This window comes from Sinohyriopsis cumingii, chromosome 7 (genome assembly GCF_028554795.1).
Source record: "Sinohyriopsis cumingii isolate HCF-2022 chromosome 7, ASM2855479v2, whole genome shotgun sequence".
Lineage (NCBI taxonomy): Eukaryota > Metazoa > Mollusca > Bivalvia > Unionida > Unionidae > Sinohyriopsis > Sinohyriopsis cumingii.
The window spans coordinates 92,459,435-92,477,276 of record NC_142967.1 but is presented as its reverse complement, the minus strand read 5'-3'; the positions used below and the strand labels follow the sequence as shown (position 1 = coordinate 92,477,276).

General features: G+C 33.7%; 1 protein-coding gene across 3 annotated transcripts in view; it reads left to right on the top strand.

Annotated features, from left to right (window-relative positions):
* Nucleotides 1-14,867, top strand: part of LOC149795716 (uncharacterized) — a 143,679-nt gene extending 128,812 nt beyond the window's left edge. For all 3 annotated transcript variants that reach the window (XM_089965610.1, XM_089965609.1, XM_089965608.1), the window contains one exon: nt 1,007-14,867. In XM_089965610.1, the coding sequence (XP_089821736.1) occupies nt 1,007-1,120 (114 nt within the window). In that variant the 3' untranslated portion in view covers nt 1,121-14,867. The remainder of the gene's footprint in view (nt 1-1,006) is intronic.
* Nucleotides 14,868-17,842: the final 2,975 nt, after the last annotated feature.

Sequence of the window (17,842 nt, the reverse complement as noted above, 5' to 3'; positions counted from 1 at the left end):
CATATTAATTTATAACAATTTATTGACAAGGTAATTAAACAAGAATTGGTACAGCTATGTGACCTGTTTTTGATTTTGCTGATTATATCTCATAATCTTGGTATTACTGGCCCATAAAGCTATTTAAATGATATAATTCACATATGCCTTGGTTTGGAGTACAAAATGGAGCCCAGAATTCCAGGTTAAAAAAAGTACCGACTTGTATGACATGAAATATAGTATAGCTCAAAAGTACTTGCAGCCAGTGATAACTGGATAGGTCATAAAGCAAAGTCTTAATGCCCCCACAGCACGGTTTAGATTGGCCTTGATGTTACCAGTAACACATGGATAGTACACTGGTGGTGTGTAACAAGACATTGTAGTAGGGTGAGTGACATCTGTACAGACCTGAACAGAAAATGTTCAGCACACTCTTTTGTATTCTTTGGTGATTTACAGCATTAATATCTTTCTGATCTGCTGATCTATAAATGGCCTTTAACTGAAACAGTACACACTATTGCATTTGACTAATTAACTGCAACAGTAAATCACATTCCTCTGGGTGTTTGCTTAGAGCATAGGCAAATGCAACAGTGACTGTACTTTCACAGGTCACATGCAATAAATAGCACAATCGGTTATTATTGGTGGAGGGGCCAGAGTGGCTTAGTGGTCCCAATCATTCGCCGATGTGGGTATGTGAGAAAGTTTGCCAGTAGCTTCCCTTGGATTGGTGTTTCTTCCTGGGGTCTTCCCTGGGTTGTTCTCCAACAACTATACTGCCCTCATGTATAGCTTATCATGTGCTGAAAAATGGCATTAAGTCCAAAACAACAACTGTTAGTGGCTAATTGCATTTTTACAAGTACCATCTAGGTTGAATAAAAAATCCTACCTTGGTTACTTAAACTGTCCTAAACAGATTTAAATATGTCTGAATGCATCTTTTAAATTTTATTTGTTACCTGTTTACTGTTAATTTGCAAGCTTTATAATCCATAATACTTGTAAATTTCAGATTCATTTATCAACAAACGAGTTTGAAAATATTTTCAAAATGAGTAGAGAAGTATTTGAACGTCTGGCAGAATGGAAGAAGAATGACATTAAAAAAAGGCTTGATCTGTTTTAGTCACTTTACCTTTCATCTGTATTAGCCAATTGACAATATTCCAGAATTTCATGTCTTCTTGGAATGATTTAGAAACACACCAAGATTTTTGTCCATTTGTTTGCTTTCATTGAGACAAGATTGCATGTATGAATCCTCCAGTCCTACAAGAACAAAGCAGTTTTTCATAAACACAGGAAGTCACCAGTTGATTGCAGTCAGCTGTTATCAGCTACAGTGGAGAAAGCTTTCTTTGGAATTCTGGATTGATGATACAAGACCAAAAACTGCTTTTAACTCTTACAGTGGAAGGGAGGAAGATAACCAGTCATGGAAGAAAGATGGAGATCATCCATTGTGAAACATCTCCCCATGTCCTGGGGAAACTTGTGCATCTGTTCTTGCAAATATGTGTTGTAACTGTGAGAATTGGCTTATTTTGCAAAATCAGTTCATGGATTTTTCAAGTGGATGTTGAAAGGATATGGCTCAAAATAAAATGTCTCAAGGCCTTATGGTTTCCTGGTGGCAGAACCTTTTATAACTTTTTATGTATGTTGATAATCATAATTTTGTGAGACTTGAATACGTTTGCAGGATTAGTGTGCCTATTAAAGTGTTCAAACACAAAGACGTTGCAATGTAGATATGGGAGCATTGTATGAATATGAAATGAACAGTCTCAAGAAATTCATCAATAGCTGTAGATATAGCAGATATTATAATCAGAACAGCGTATATTTTTGATTTTTAAGATGCGAAGATACATCTAGGACATGTTTAAAAGTTTTTTTAAAACAATAATGGCACATGAATTTTACATATTGCACATAGAATTGCATCAGTGAAAATAGTATTTTTGTCAATACATAAATTCATGAATTGGGAAATTTGTCCTGTTGTCACCAGTGCTGGAGTTCAGTATAGTTATGATGGTGGAAAGACATTTTTTATAAAAAGAGGAATGTTATCAAACATTGATAAATATATGTATGTCAAACAAAATTGGGTTAAAATTTGACCGTCTTCATTGGTGAATAATTTTGTGGATGTCAGGTGGCATGGGATGCATTGGACCATTTTATGATGAATTATGGATTTGTTGTAAATGCTGCAAACAAGTAAAATTATGTATTGTGTTGTTTTAGGCATCTTGCAATATATATATTAGATTAATAAGTGTGTTGCTTGGAAAGATTTTTGGTCAAATGGGGTAACAGATACAAGATATTTATGAAATTTAGTACATGTATTATTGGTTACCATCTATGATCACTTATAAGTCAAGTCAAACTGCAAATAACAGTGATCCTGATCTGCTGTGGCTAAGGTGCCTGCAGCTCAGGGTCTATATTGTTTGTTTTGCTGATTACTAACAAACTACACAGACCCAGATTTGCTGTGTATTATGCAGTGACAGATCTGGGTCTTTGCAGTTTGCAGTTGAACTCCTCTTATATAAGAGTATATATGGTATAATTGTATAATATCCCAGATCAGCAAATTTTGAACTTTCTAGTCAGAATCTGTCCTGCAGAATTTCCAAATTCATGTTTTAAAACAAGATTAGAATATTTCTCCTGGATTTGAAGTGTTTATTTATTCAGTTTTATAATATTGTCATGTAATTCTTAATGTATCATATCAGTTATGAATGAGATGGATTTGTTTCTTTTTTTTATGACATGGATATGTAACTTTTAAGAACTTGCTTTTAATTGATACTGTTGGTTATGTCTCTTTTTAGTTGCTTATAATTTTGTATTTCCTAACTGGCAGTAAGGTCAAATGAGCTTATGGTATGCTTGCTTGGCAGTTCATGTATCTAACCCACTTCTGCCCAGACTTGGAATATAGGCTTATGTCATCATGATCTTGGGCAAGTTTGAATTTATTATAATTGGGACCTATCAATAATTGGGACCTATCAGTAGAGATGAGACAATCTTGTTTCAGATTGGCTGTTTCTTTTTACCACTGTAGAGACTTTTTTTTTTTACAGGATTTAAACCAGATTTGGTACATAGGCTTATATAATCAACACGTAAGAATTTGACAAGTTTGCTTAGTAAATTGGTCAGTTATTATGTTGTGTTGTAACATTTGAGTGAAATTAGGCCACTTTAGCCTATTGTTAAAACAAAATTCTCAAATATACAGAAAGTTTGTACAAGTGAATAAACTTTATTTTGATAGCATGTGGCATGTAGTTTTAGTCGGTTATTCTCAGATAACACTGGATTGCAATATTTTAAACAATGTCAGTCACTAAGGTATTAGAAATGTCAGTCACTAAGGTATTAGAAACAGCTTCTATGATTCGGATGCTAATATTGTAAAATGTAAGGGGCATATTTTACACAGTAAGCTTTTACTCCTTTTCATTCATCTAGTCTTTACATGAAAATATTATAAACCTGTGTCATAATAACATTACTGCTTGATTCCTTAACATGAATAAAAATAAACAAATACGAATTTTATGCATTTTTACTGCAGTTTTATAAACATTTTTGAAAACAACAATCATTTTTACTGTATGTAAAGGAAATTTATACATGCACAGATTGTTTTATTATCAGAACGAAAAATGACAAACTGAATGATCATTTGGGTCCTTGATGGGATGATATAAAAGTCATTGTTTTGTATTAAACTATGCCAGTATTTATTTCTCTGACTGTACCTTTTTATCCTGTTTTAATGTTATGTTTTATTGCTATATATTTTGATGTAATAATACTCTTCCCCTGCCTCCATTGGTAAAAATCAAAGACGCAGCTTTAAAATGAACATTTTTTAAGCTTAGATTTGCAGTTTTTATCAAGATACTGCAGCTGAAAAAGTGTCCTCTCTTTTAAATTTAGTCACATTCACTTTTATTTAGAACCCTAATTTTGTTTTGTACATTTTTGTACACAATTATTAAATATGTTTCACAAAAAAAAATTACCTAAAGATTTGAAGTGCAAATCTCCAATTTTTAAGACTTATTATACAAAATTGTATGGAAATTTTTTAATAAAAAAAAGAACTTATTCTTGTGATTGTTGGTAGGTAGAAATGAGTTGATGCAAAAACAGTTGCATATAGGGTCTATTCTGGGATATGAAGTTATGGGATTGATGAGTTTTCTAAAGTGTAACACCAAATATTTTACAAAATACACAAAAATAATGCTCAGTTTTTGCTATGCCTGCAATTTTGGTTATCCCTTTTTTCACACAGAGAATTTCCCGCTATAAATTTTCAGTCTTAGAATAAACCCTAAAACATATGGTTATATAGGTTGTAGTTTATTTTTTTATTTTTCGTGTTTTTTTTTTAATTTTACACATAGACATTATCTCCTGTGCTCTTGTTTCCTGGGAATGATCTGTGGTGATGTTTTGTTCTTTCTGTACATAATAAATATGATAATTTATTTTCATTTGGTTGTGGTAAATCATTTCTTCACCAACATGGAAAAGTCAACAAGCATCTTTTTTTATATTAAAAACAAACAACAAAGCACGTTTGCATTCATGTACACTTGTAAGTTAATGTAAACTACCCTAGCATTATTAAGAAGGTAGATTTAGAGGGGTTTTGAATTGGCTTATTTCAGCATCACACCTTTAATTTCAGTTATTTTCTTGATTTTTGTTGTTTCATGTACAGTCAAATCTGTAAAATTTCACCCTAATTGAGCAGTCACCTTTCCTATACAGCCACTTTTTCAAGATCCCATTAACCACTTAACTGTAGAAATAAACCTCCATTTAGCAGTTGCTTGTTATTAAAGGTAATTTTGTCCGTTCTCATAGGTGGCTACTTATGACAGGTTTGACTGTAATTGTCTTAAGTAATTTCTGTCAAAGCTGACTTTTTGTGTGGATAAACTTTCTTGGTTTCAGAGTAAATAGTTTGATGAGGGTAAAGTTCCATCAGGTTGAAAGTGTTTGCCTTGGAACTAAATACACCAATAGTATTTTTGTGGTCAATTTGATTTTTTTAATATTTGTTTTTCACTACACAAAAATATAAATCCTTAATGCAATGTCATTTTCACGCTTGGTAATTTATTTAGGTAGCAAAAAAAAATGCAACTTACACTAGTTCGTGACATACTACATACTTTCCTGGTGTTCATTATTAATTGGCAAGTCTGAGTGACTTAAAATAATTTGCACATTTTTGATTTTATTGGATGGAAGGATTGTGTTCATTTAATTTGTAAAATGATATTCAAAAATGGTTGTGTACAGTCAAGTACATTGCATATGTGCAGATTTGTATTCCTTTAAAATGCCTGTCTTTGTTAGCCAGTTGAAGCATGTCTCTTACCGTGTGTCAACATAAACTTGAAAAATGTCAGCTGAGAGTACTGTATATAGTCTGGTTCAGTGGCAAAGAATGTAGACCATGTTCTGCTTTTGCACTATGTGCCAGTAGGTCAGGGTCTGTTTTGTTGTTCTGCTGATAGCTTTTAACAAACTGCATAGACCCAGATCTGCCAGCACATTTTGTGATGGCATATCCAGATCTATATAGTTTCCAGTTGGATTGGACTTTTAGACAAGTATATATTGTACTGTATACAGGGTAATACACACACTAGATTTATTGAGTACACACTCCAGCCCTCATACCCACCCCCATGCTTGCCTGGTGTCCACTAAACTTTGTGAATTAAATCAGTCTAATAAAATAAAAGAAGCTGCTGTTGTATGTGTTTTATTCAGCACAATCATGTTTGGCAAGAGAATGCACCTTCAAGGTATTTGCTTTAAACATGGACAAAGTGCACTAACTCTTGTAGTATTTGCAAGCAGTGTGAAAGGGGACAGTATGATGCCAATATGTACCTATTAAGACAAGCATTAGCCTTACAAAATGTTCCCAAATATGTTCTGAAAAGAACATTGTGAATATTTTGTCAGGTATGATGTATTTCTTGGACAGTAAGAGAATATTTAATATTTAATGTAGAACTTTTTCCAGCTCACTTTGTACATTCTAATGTTGTACATACATTTCTGCTGTCCTGAGTTAAACCTTCAAAAGATTTCCATTTGCTCCATGATTCATGTTCAGAGATCTCATCAAGGTGAAAATTTTGTGATTTTACTCTTGGAAGTTTATTTGAAAAATAATGTATTTTGATTAATTTTATAAAATATTATTTCCCATTAGAATTGGCTAAATGTTGAAAAGTAGAAAAAGGTAGAAATTTCAGTACTTTATATATTATGTTAATTTTCTTTATAGAATAAATATGTATGTCCCAGTAGCAAAATCCAGAGTTTACAGAAATGCTATTTCTACCATAGAAATGTATTTCTTTTCTTATATGCTATAACCAATTACTCATGTGTATGTATTTTACTGTTTTACCATAACCTTGTTTTCAGTGTCTTTCTTGAAGACAGCGATTGCATTCATTTTTGCAGTAATATATGAAATTTAGACTTTAGCTTTTCCATTTCTATTTCTTCTTGTATTTGAAACCTCGCATGCCAGTTGTGTAAATGGGCAACAACAGAGTGCAAGCCAATGCTGACCTTGCATTATTACTCTATATACTTGCTGAAACGTCAAGTCCAGATGGAGACTGCACAGACCCAGATCAGCTATTGCGTAATGTGCCCACCGATTAGCAATGTGTTCCCCAGGTGCATTATGTAACGGCAGAAAAGGACATGTTATTTGCAGTTGGACTTGACTTGGAGGCAGGTATACAGAGTATGTAGCATAAATACAGCAGTGACAAAGGATGCAAAGATACAGCTGACACTGGAGGCTTTTAACTTCAGGCATAAGCTGTACTCTGTACCCAACTTCATTGTCATCTTTCCATGTTATCATATTGTGGACTTCCTCCTAGATGGGTGTACCCTCTGCTGTGAACAACTTCATGTCAGTTCATTGTCACCAAATTAAGTTGCTGTATGCTAAACTGTAAATCATGATTTTTTTCAAATATGGTTTATTTTTTATTGTTTCATTTAATCAGCTGTAAATTCATTTATTTTCATGAATATCATGTTAATAAAATTCATTGCTAGCCTAATTGAGGGGGGTATTTTCTTCATAGGTTGCGTCAGGTTAGTGATTTTTGGCAATCACCAGTTCCCTGATATTTGCAGTTGCGAACCATTCTGATTTTGGTTGAACATTCATTTTTCACCTCAGTTTATGCCATTAAGATCACTTTTGTCTGGTTCTCATTTTACATTTAAATAAAACTTTTTATTGGTGAACCATACAATAAATACTTGTACATCATCACTAGCGGATGTTATGGTTAATTGTAATTCATTTGTGAAAGTATACCTAAGCAAAGATATTGACAAAAGCAAATGAACATATACCAATTAGAATTTGTGTCAGTTCAGTCATCTTTTATTTAACTTTGAAAGTTTGAGGAAAAACAATGAAGTGTTAGATGAATTTTAACAGAGATGCCAACCATTATGGATTTTGCAGAAGTGTTAGGAATTTTTAGTTAAAATTTCACAGTGATAATTATATTATCTAAGTTTTGTAAACTTGGAAATTAAATTTTGAAATGGATAAATATTAAAGGATTCGGGCTCCAGTATGATAGATTAGTAGACCTTAGTTTCTCAGTGTAAATTCGTGGAAATAATTTAGATTGTAAGTTGCTAAAAACTTGCATAGGTGATGAGAAAAAGGTGTTGGTTGGTTGCTTGGGTTTAAATGGTACACTTGACACATTATTACTGAAGAGATTGGAGATGCACAGGGAACTTTTCAGGGCTGGCTTTGTTGGGTATTGAATCCACCACCCTTGGATTACAAGTCTAATGTGGGCCCCGAGTGGCCAAGTGGTCTAGAGCACTTGCTGTTACAGATCACTGCCATCTTACCTCTGTCTGCATGGGTTTGAGTCTCGGACTCAGCCAATATGGGTATGTGAGAAGTAGCTTCTTGTGGGTTGGTGGTGTATTCCGGGGTTTTCCTGGGTTCTTCCTCCACCATTTATACTGGCCGCCTTGTGTAGCCTATCTTGTGCTGAAAAATGGCGTTAAACCCTGCAACAACAACAGCAAGTCTAGTGCTCTTCCAGCTGAGCTGCTTTGGTTCCCAAAGAAAAAAGGAGGATCCAAGTAATCCATGAAAAAAACTAATATGGTTGTTACTTTGGCAAGAAAATGTTTAAGGAATTCAGCGTTCTGAAATTTGATGAATGGATACACCCTTTATCATCATTAGACATTAATTGTTTTGGACTGTACAAGTTTGAACATGTTATCTCTCCTGGACAAACTGCCTTGATTCCCAAAAATTGATGCTATGCTTATGGGTTGGCATGCCTGTGAGAAAGATATATGTAAAATGTCAATGAAAAAGTTTGCTGCTGAAATTAAAAATGGGTTACACAAGACAATAACACGGGACAAATAGTATTACCTTTGTAGTCTTTTATTGATGGACTTGAGCCTTGCACACAGCAGGAATGAAGACCTGAGGAAGAACAGTTCAACCCAAAATAACTTTGAATCCATGAGAGTTGAATAAAAATGTGAAATATTCCTAATATGTACAGATTCCAAGTTTTTAGTGCTCATATTTCAATACGACATCAGTTGGGGTTGGCATCTCTTGAATTGATCCTCAGACAAAATTTGGTGTTTAACTACAGATCAGCATGTGAAGCAATGGAAGTAAATCACCTTGCCCAGAGATGTACTATCTGGGTGAATCTGGGCATGAATTTAACCCATGACTTTGGGGTTGTGAGTCAATCATGCTAGCCATTGGGCCATGATGGATCCATTAGGAAAGACAGATTGATGGGCAAATCTTTGTAGTGTTGATAGATCAGAAATTTTTGTGCTGGCAAGTTTTTATTCAGAGGTAGGACCTCTGGCCTTTGGCTAATGAGTAGTTCGATTTGCAATTTTCAAAGAAGAAACCCATTTTGGTTGTTGGATTCAACATTATCTCATCACATAAGTTCCTGTCACTTCCAAATATCCAAGGAGGAGGACGAAGAGATTTGGCATCTGTGCACAGACCGACACATTTTGAAAGAATTGGACTTTCTCATGGATGAAATCTAATTGTTATGGAAATCTTCAGGACATACCAAGTTGTCACTTAACTAGTTAAAACAGAAGGGCAATTTGGATAAAATGTAGCAAAATGTAGAAAGTCATTTTTGCCTTGTTTCTCCATCATTATAAATGCAAAATATACCGATGGCATTGGAGGTTGACATAATGTAACACTGTGATTGGTATGGTGTAGTGTTTGTTTTAGACACCATATTCGATTTCTATTTTTTCTTTTATGGTTAAAGAGAAAATTGAACCAGCCATAAATAAGACTCCACATTGACAATCAATTTTCAGCTGCAAATGTATATGTAATGTAACATGAATTCATTTATATGTCAATTGTTGTGGTTTCAGTGGTGCCTAGTTCAATGGATATGTAATGTAACATGAATTCATTTATATGTCAATTGTTGTGGTTTCGGTGGTACCTAGTTCAGTGGATATGTAATGTAACATGAATTCATTTATATGTCAGTTGTGGTTTCCGTGGTTACCTAGTTCAATGGATATGTTTCTTCCTGATAATTCACAAGTCTTTGAAGTCAAGTTAGAACAAAATCCATGATCGTTCCCCATGAATAATTGTGAATTAAGTGTACCATATACCTGTTGGTTGTTTTTATTTTGTTTGATCATTGTTTAAATTCTGCAAATTATCATTACCTCAGTAGGATTATGGGACTGCACTTAGCCCACTGCCTTTTTTATTTGTTATCAAATGAAATTCTTCCACAGATATTAACCTGTTTTCATTTATCCTCGATTTTATTTTACCTTCATAGATGAATAATGTAAATATGCATGAGGTCTTAGTTATATATATATATATATTGATGAGTCAGCAGTTTTGATAGGGCATGGTGATTTTGTTGATTTAGAACTGTCTCAGTTTATTAGCAAGCTTTATGGGGTTGGGAGAACCAATTCTCCAATATCCTTATTGTAGCACTTGCAAATTGCATGTGATTTTGGGTATATTTTCATAAGACAAAGTGTTAAAGATAAAAGTGAGTCATTTATAGCTGAACCTTGGGCCTTACTCCCCACCACACACCACCCAAGTGGCTCAGATATACTCTATTCAGGCAGATGCATATTTCTTTCCAGGTTTCAGAATGTAAGGTCATTTTGTCCATTAATATAACATGAATATATATGAATGAAATCTACATCTACAGGTTTTATATTATTTCTAGTCTAATTATTTCAGATAGTTCATTAAAAATTGTTTTAGAAACTTGCATCAAGGATTTTGGAGAAATGGCATATTCTATTTTTCTGTTTCTTCCCCATTTTTGTGAAAGGATAGGTTGTAAATATGTAGTGATTTTTGCTGACTTGTTTTTTCTTTTCTTTTCAGCACAGGATTGTGTATTCCAATCTTGTGATTATATTGAATGTGCTTTGCTTTTTAAGAACTTGTTATACTAATTAATATGGACAAATGGGAACCAGTCTAGAATTGGGTGAACATAAAATATAGTATATATGTGTTTGGAAGGCCGTGATTATTTCATATTGAAAAGTAAAATTTGTAACCCCTAAAAGACGAGACAGCAGTTTCAGTCCTTTTACTGTTATTTTGCAACACTTGCTACTGAAATTAGTGCCTGGTTCTTTATGTGCATACTACATGTTTTAATAATTCAGACAGTGGGGCATATGGTTTTCTCCACATAGAATCTTGCATGAAGGATACATCTATAATGAGAAACATAGGTTTGATCATGAATATTCAGAAATTTAAAGTTAGTAAATGTTTAATATAAGCTTCCATAGGATTACAATGGGTGCTGAATTAGTACCGTGAGTTCTGTAGAGAACAATAGCCTTACAGTGGTTCCACATATTCATGTACAATTAAGTTTACTATAGATGAAGTTTCCATTGGATTACAGTGGGTGCTGAATTAGTACTATGAATTCTATGGAGAACAACAGCTTTACAGTGGTTCCACATATTCATGTACAATTAAGTTTACTATAGATGAAGTTTCCATTGAATTACAGTGGGTGCTGATTTAGTACTATGAATTCTATGGAGAACAGCAGCCTTACAGTGGTTCCACATATTCATGTACAATTAAGTTTACTATAGATGAAGTTTCCATTGGATTACAGTGGGTGCTGAATTAGTACTATGAATTCTATGGAGAACAACAGCCTTACAGTGGTTCCACATATGCATGTATAATTAAGTTTACAATAGATGCAAAATTCTGGTTCTCTTTGTGGATAACAAGCAATGACTGGTTCTGGACTACCTCAGTGATTTTTGGTGGGATGTTAAGTATGTTCAGATCTAGCGACTGTTACCATTGGGGGGTTGGGGTTGTAGTTTGTGGACTTGACTATGTTGGGTGGGGTGTTTCTGTATTAGTTAATATCCATAAAGCAAAATAATAGATAATAAATTTTAGACAGTTTGCCATTCATAGAGTAATTATGGTCACCAGTCTGATATTTCATAGCACATTTGTGACAAATTTTGCTTCAGATTCGATCACTAGTCCTTCACTACCTTGCTTAATGCTAATGTCCCCTCATGATTTTATGTCCCATCAATTTCATTCAGTGAATGCTTTGAAACTTATTTTGTATTTTAATTGGCTTATGCCTACCTTACTATAGTTCAAAATTATACATCTTCAGAAGGAAATTTAGGTAGTCTGTTATTTAAATATCTTTTTCTGATGTAATATATGCACATATAGATGGTCACACCAACCTTTTACCAGTGTTTCGCTTTACCCTCATATGTGCTTCATAGACCCCTAATTTTTTATTTGACCCCTGTTTTTATACCAAAGTTTTTTTAAATACTTAGTCTGACCCCTAGATCTGACATAGAGGGGATTTTTGATTCCCAATCTTGCACCCCTAGGAGATAAACTGTTTTACTCAATCCTGATCATATATTTCAGTCTTAAATTGAAGACAGATAAATGGTGATAGCAAACAAGGTAACTCTTGATTAGACAAAATTATTGTAATATTTTTTTCTTCAGATTTTCTGAAATGAAACTCAGATGCTTAAATGTCACTTAGTGTTATTTAAATGTTGCCTGAAATGCTTTATTGCTGTTATAAGTGTTCAAAATGATTTAATATCCACTGATGTAATCTTTCACAAGCAGAATTATGTGTACTGTTTACTATGCATTTTAGTGCTATACATGGGTCTGTCAGGTAAATCAGGGTGGGATATAGGACTCGCAGTACTAATTATTTTGACAAATGGGAACCAGTCTAGGAATGGGTGAACATCAGTAGAATATGTAATGGTTTGGAAGACCAGAATTGGTTGATAATGTAATTTTTTAAAGCAAAAGTAATTTTTTTAAACCATATCCTGTTTGTAACTGGTTTTTACTATGGAAGCTGTGTCCTTAAATGTTGCCATCTTCATAAATCAGAAATCCCTTTGTAAACAAAAAATAAATATTTCCTATTCATGTCATTGATCTTGGTGAACTTCTTGTTCAGACTGTTTTTGTTAATGGTTGGTAAGACTTCATGTGAGGTCGATAAAACAGTTTTACCCAAGTTTGTAAATTCCAGCTCTTAAACAGGTAATTTTACCACTGAAATGAAAATAGAATGCAGAATTAATGTAGATGACATGATGAATGCATTTTGAACTTCAGTAAAAAGATGGACACAAAACTTGAAAGTCTTATAACAAGACTGAAAGGTTTGACAACATTTTCATTTCATTATGCTCTTTATATACATAGAGTTATCAAATGTATGTGAATGCAGGGAATTTTAAGGCTGGTTTCTGAAGTTAAACCTGTAACAAGATTGGAGTTTTATTCAAGCTCTGAATGGTTTACATATCTTAAAAATCAAGTTTCTTTTAGCAAATACCCCAAAACTATGTTTATGCAAACCTCTGGATTTGTAATTATTTACATATCATGAATGCCTGAAAAATAAGGCATCAGCCTGTTTGTCAGATTTTGTTTTCAAGAGTTGTAGTGCCTGAAAGCTTTCTTTTCTCAATTCACCCCTATTATAAAAGCAAAAGACTCTTCCATAAATGGGTAAATTAAAGATGGGTCCCAAGCTGTGTAGACTTCAAAATGTAGGTAAAAGTTTGCTATGCCTACGGTCTGTGATCTGTTCAGGTGAAAATGGATATAATGCTTGTGTACTGTCAAGATATTTTGCATTTTCATTTATAAAAAATATATATATATATATATCATGTTTTGTGTACATGTATGGATTTGTGTACTTTAAAAATTTTCATTTTTAATTTGGCAATAAATTTTTAACCAGCATGTTTGAGGTATGCTAATTATGATAAAGATTAGAATTTTTACAAGCTTGTTTTATTCAATAGAAACTTTTTTTAATGAGCACAATGTGGTTATTTCTGAGCCTTTTTTTAAAATGGCTCTTGAATATTATTTCCAACATTCTCAAAATTTACCAAGATAATGTGATATGTGCACGAAGTTCTATTTAGAAAACATATTTTATGCAAATGTTCTCTAAAACCAGTGATAAAATGAACTTATTCAATTTTTAATCTCATTTTTCACAAAAGATATTGGCTTGATGGGTAATAATGGTTTTAGTGGTCTTGGTTGGATGAAAATGCTTCATTATGTACTTGTATGTGGTCTTTTTTTTTACAATAAAACCTTTGGTGCAATGTTAGCTTTATTTGTACATATAGTACTTTTGTAGCAGCCAGATGTGAAAGAGAGTTCTCAATGAAGTGAAGTAGTTGTGAAGACTTTGTGTATAAGAGATTTAAAATGTTTATCTTTTATTTAAAGAAAAGAATTTTGAATCTCTTTAGTGTTAATTGATGCACTTAAGAAGTAATTTTTCATGATTAGGTATACCAGAATATATTGTGTACCTGCAGTGAACAACACAGACCCAGATCTGTTATGTAATGTACTGGCATAACAGTGTCTGTTTTTTTATTTGAAATCATCAGTACCATAGATCAGACATGCAGACATGGCCTGGAAATAATAAAACTCTAAAGCGGGCATGTCCAACCTGTGGTCCAGTCCTTCGTATTGTGTGACCCACAGCCATTTAGATAGTCCTTTTGAAAATATGCATTTTAGTTAATACTTATTCCATTCTTCTGTATTGCTTTTTGATGATCTAATACATGACTATTTTATTTTATCAATATTATTACAACCCATGTAAGAAGAATTTTATTATTGCCATGTAATAATTGTGTTGGATTTTCATATTTAATTATTAAATGTAAAAAATTAAACTGTATTAGTAATGTTTGTCAACAAATTGACTCATACCGACTGTGACCTTAAGCATTTTATCTATTTTGGTCCCAGCCAAAGAAGGGATGGATGCCCCTGCTCTAAAGCTTGAATTTGCTTTGACACAACACATTGGTTATTTTTGTATGGCTTATAGTGGCAACGCAAATTCAAGCTAGTTCTTTTATCTTCAGGCCTATTCTGCGTGTGCCTTATGAGAAGGCGGTTCTGGTCCTACACTATTAATAGATTAGTAAAAGTTATGCTCAGTGATTAGGTATGTCCCTTAAATTCTTGTAAAATATCAATGTACATTCACCATGATAATTCTTGCTTTGCTAATGTTTTGTTTGCTCATCATATTGTTGTATGTCATATTACCACTATAAGGCATTGTGTGGACCGCATGTGGCATTGTTGCAATAAACTGTTGCTTCCCGACACTCTAGAGGCGTATAGTTTTGTCTTTTGCCCTTCCAGCTCTAAGATAATTAAATCATAAGGTTACTGCATACATGATAATTAAATCATTAGGTTACTGCATACATGACAATTAAATCATTAGGTTACTGCATACATGAAATGTTTCATTGATGACCAAATGCCATGTTTAGGTATTCATAATTAGTGCTATTAAGCAAATTAATTGAATATTGATTGAAATAGCTTGATGACTGAGCATTTGACTTAGATTTTAAATACAGTGCACAAGCAATTAAAGTTTGGGCGTTTTTTTAAAAGTTTGCTCTACACTTTATTTCTAAAGTATTTACTGCACTGCAGCCGAATTGTTAAGGCTAAATCAATGGAATAGAGGTACCATTATTAGTTTTAGATCACCAGTGCCAGGCATACATAGTTTTTATGCTGGCCATAAGGGATGTCCATTCATCTGTTACCATTTTCATTTCAGCATAATTTTAATTGTTCGCTGTGTACAGTTACCAAATATTGTGGACAGTTTTCACATGGAGTAAACAATAACCCAATCCCTTTTGGGGTCAAAAGATCATGTTCACTGTGCATGATAGAAGAATAACGGTTTCTGCAGAACAAGTTGAGTTCTCCACTATCTATAGTTGCCAGATTTTGTGAATGGCTTGCACTTATGGTAAAGACTATATTTCGTGATCAGGCCCACTGTGACTGGAGACAAAATGATTTATGCACAGTATCTTGAGTGTTTCATCATCTGCAGTTACCAAATGTGGATGGTTTGCATTTAGGGTAAGGAAGAACCATATTGAATTTGGAGACAAAGGTCAAATGCAAAAATTAATATGAAAGAATATCATTAGTTTCCATGCAATACCGTTAGTACTACATCACATACCTGTACCAAACTTTGTGGATGATTTGCACTTGGGGCAAAGAAGAAGCCTATCGATTTTTGGTCAAGGCCACTGGGAATGAAAGAATATGGTTTCTGGACAAAGTGTTTAGTTTTCTATTTAGAGGAAAATTAAACATGGCAGGAATATAATGTGACATTTGTAGTACTGTTACGAGTCTATGCTCTTAAAATAAGTAACATTTAGAGTGAAAGACAACAAGCTTTGCAAAATTTCACTAATAACTTATTTCCCTAGAATGCAATCTGAAGATGAGAAAAAAGAATTTCCAGTATTGTAAATTAAATCACAAAATAAGCAAAGAATTACAGGCACAAGTCCTAGTAACTCAAAGTCCTGAATAAAACTCAGTACAAGTCCTGAAGAAATCCAAAATTAAAGGTAAAGACGTGTATGTTATAGCTTATAGAGTGCTGATGTGTCAACAGTCTTTTGTTGAATCACAGTAATATAATTCCAGGTCAGAATTCAGTATAAATTCCAGTGAATGCCTTTATCCAACAATTTTACCAGATAAAATAATCACTTGAATTCAATAATTTGAAGAAAAAAAGATTCATCCCACCTGGACACAACATAATACGACTTGAAAGTGCTAAATGTTAAAGCACGAATGACCACATCCTCACGATTACAAGATTATATAGTTCTCTACTTTACCTCAGGTCAGAAGTAGAATTTTCTGTATATAAAAATAGAAAAAACAAGAAGATATTACCTAATGGAAAATAACCTTCTGGAATGATCCTGTTGTTTACAAAATCAAAACCATAACCTTGATTTACACTCGGGAAATTCCAAAACTTAGACCAAAATAAACAAATTTACTTCTATTAATAATGATCCTGATATTAAGGTCATACTCAGAGAATAATTTAGCTATGAATTAGTTGTTGACACAAACTGAAATAATTAAAGAAAAGTCGATTGGGTCAAGCAGAAATTTGTTAAGTTTTGGACAACGTCAAGTCCAGCATACAATGTTACATTACAGTGGCATGTAATGAAATTTAACAAAGATTTTAAAAAACCTAACTAACAAACAAATATACATAACAGTACTCATGTACTCATACATATATGAATGAGGACGCATTGGAACAACTTCCCCTAGTGGAAATGAAGATATCTCTTGCTGATCCTCCAAAGCTGTTTGAAACTGGGAAAGCACTTGACCTGATGTCAAATGGCAAAACACATTGAGCGAATACTATACCAGCAGCAGTCTACGAAGCCAAGGGCATGGACATGGCACAGAAACTGACTGAACTCTTTAAGTCAGTGTGGAATCGAGGAACTTTTCCCCCACTATTACAAATATGCATCCATCGCCCACTTGTATAAACAAAATGGCAACAGACAATCCTGTGACAGCAATTGGGGCATTTCCTTTCTGTCAGTACCCAGCAAAATCTTGGTCAGAATTCTGCTGACTTGCCTTGTGCATAACATAGAGCATGGGGTTACTGCATGCGAGTCAGTATGGAAAGGATGAGGGATCACATGCATGATCTTTGCAGCTCATCAGCTCCTGCAGAAATGCCAGGAACTGAACTCCAACCTGTACATGACATTCGTCGACTGACAAAAGCCTTTGACACGGTAAATCATTGGGGCCTCTTGAAGATCATGGCAAAATCTGGTTACCCAGACACCCCATCATGGACAACAGTGAGTTTCCTGGACCATTCCCTGTCACCAATAGAGCCATGCAAGGCCTGTGTTTGATGGTGCAACTAAGCAATCAGTGCAGTATCCTAGCAACCCACTAACTCAGTTTACTGACCAAATGTATCCCAATAGGAAATTGATATAGAATTGTCTCTAAGGAAATGATGGATAGGTGACCTCAAAATTCAATTTTTCATTCATATTTCACATTCAGACTCTATATCTGGAAGGGTTTTGGAGTTCCAGTTTCTATTCATCCCCTCACGGCTTTGCAGTTTTTCAAACAACACTGACATTTCTTTAAAAATAAGAAACTTATCCTAAGAAACAAAAATTAAAGTGATTGCATGACTGAGCATTCAAGTGTATTAACTAAGTGACAGTGTTGTTGATTATTGAG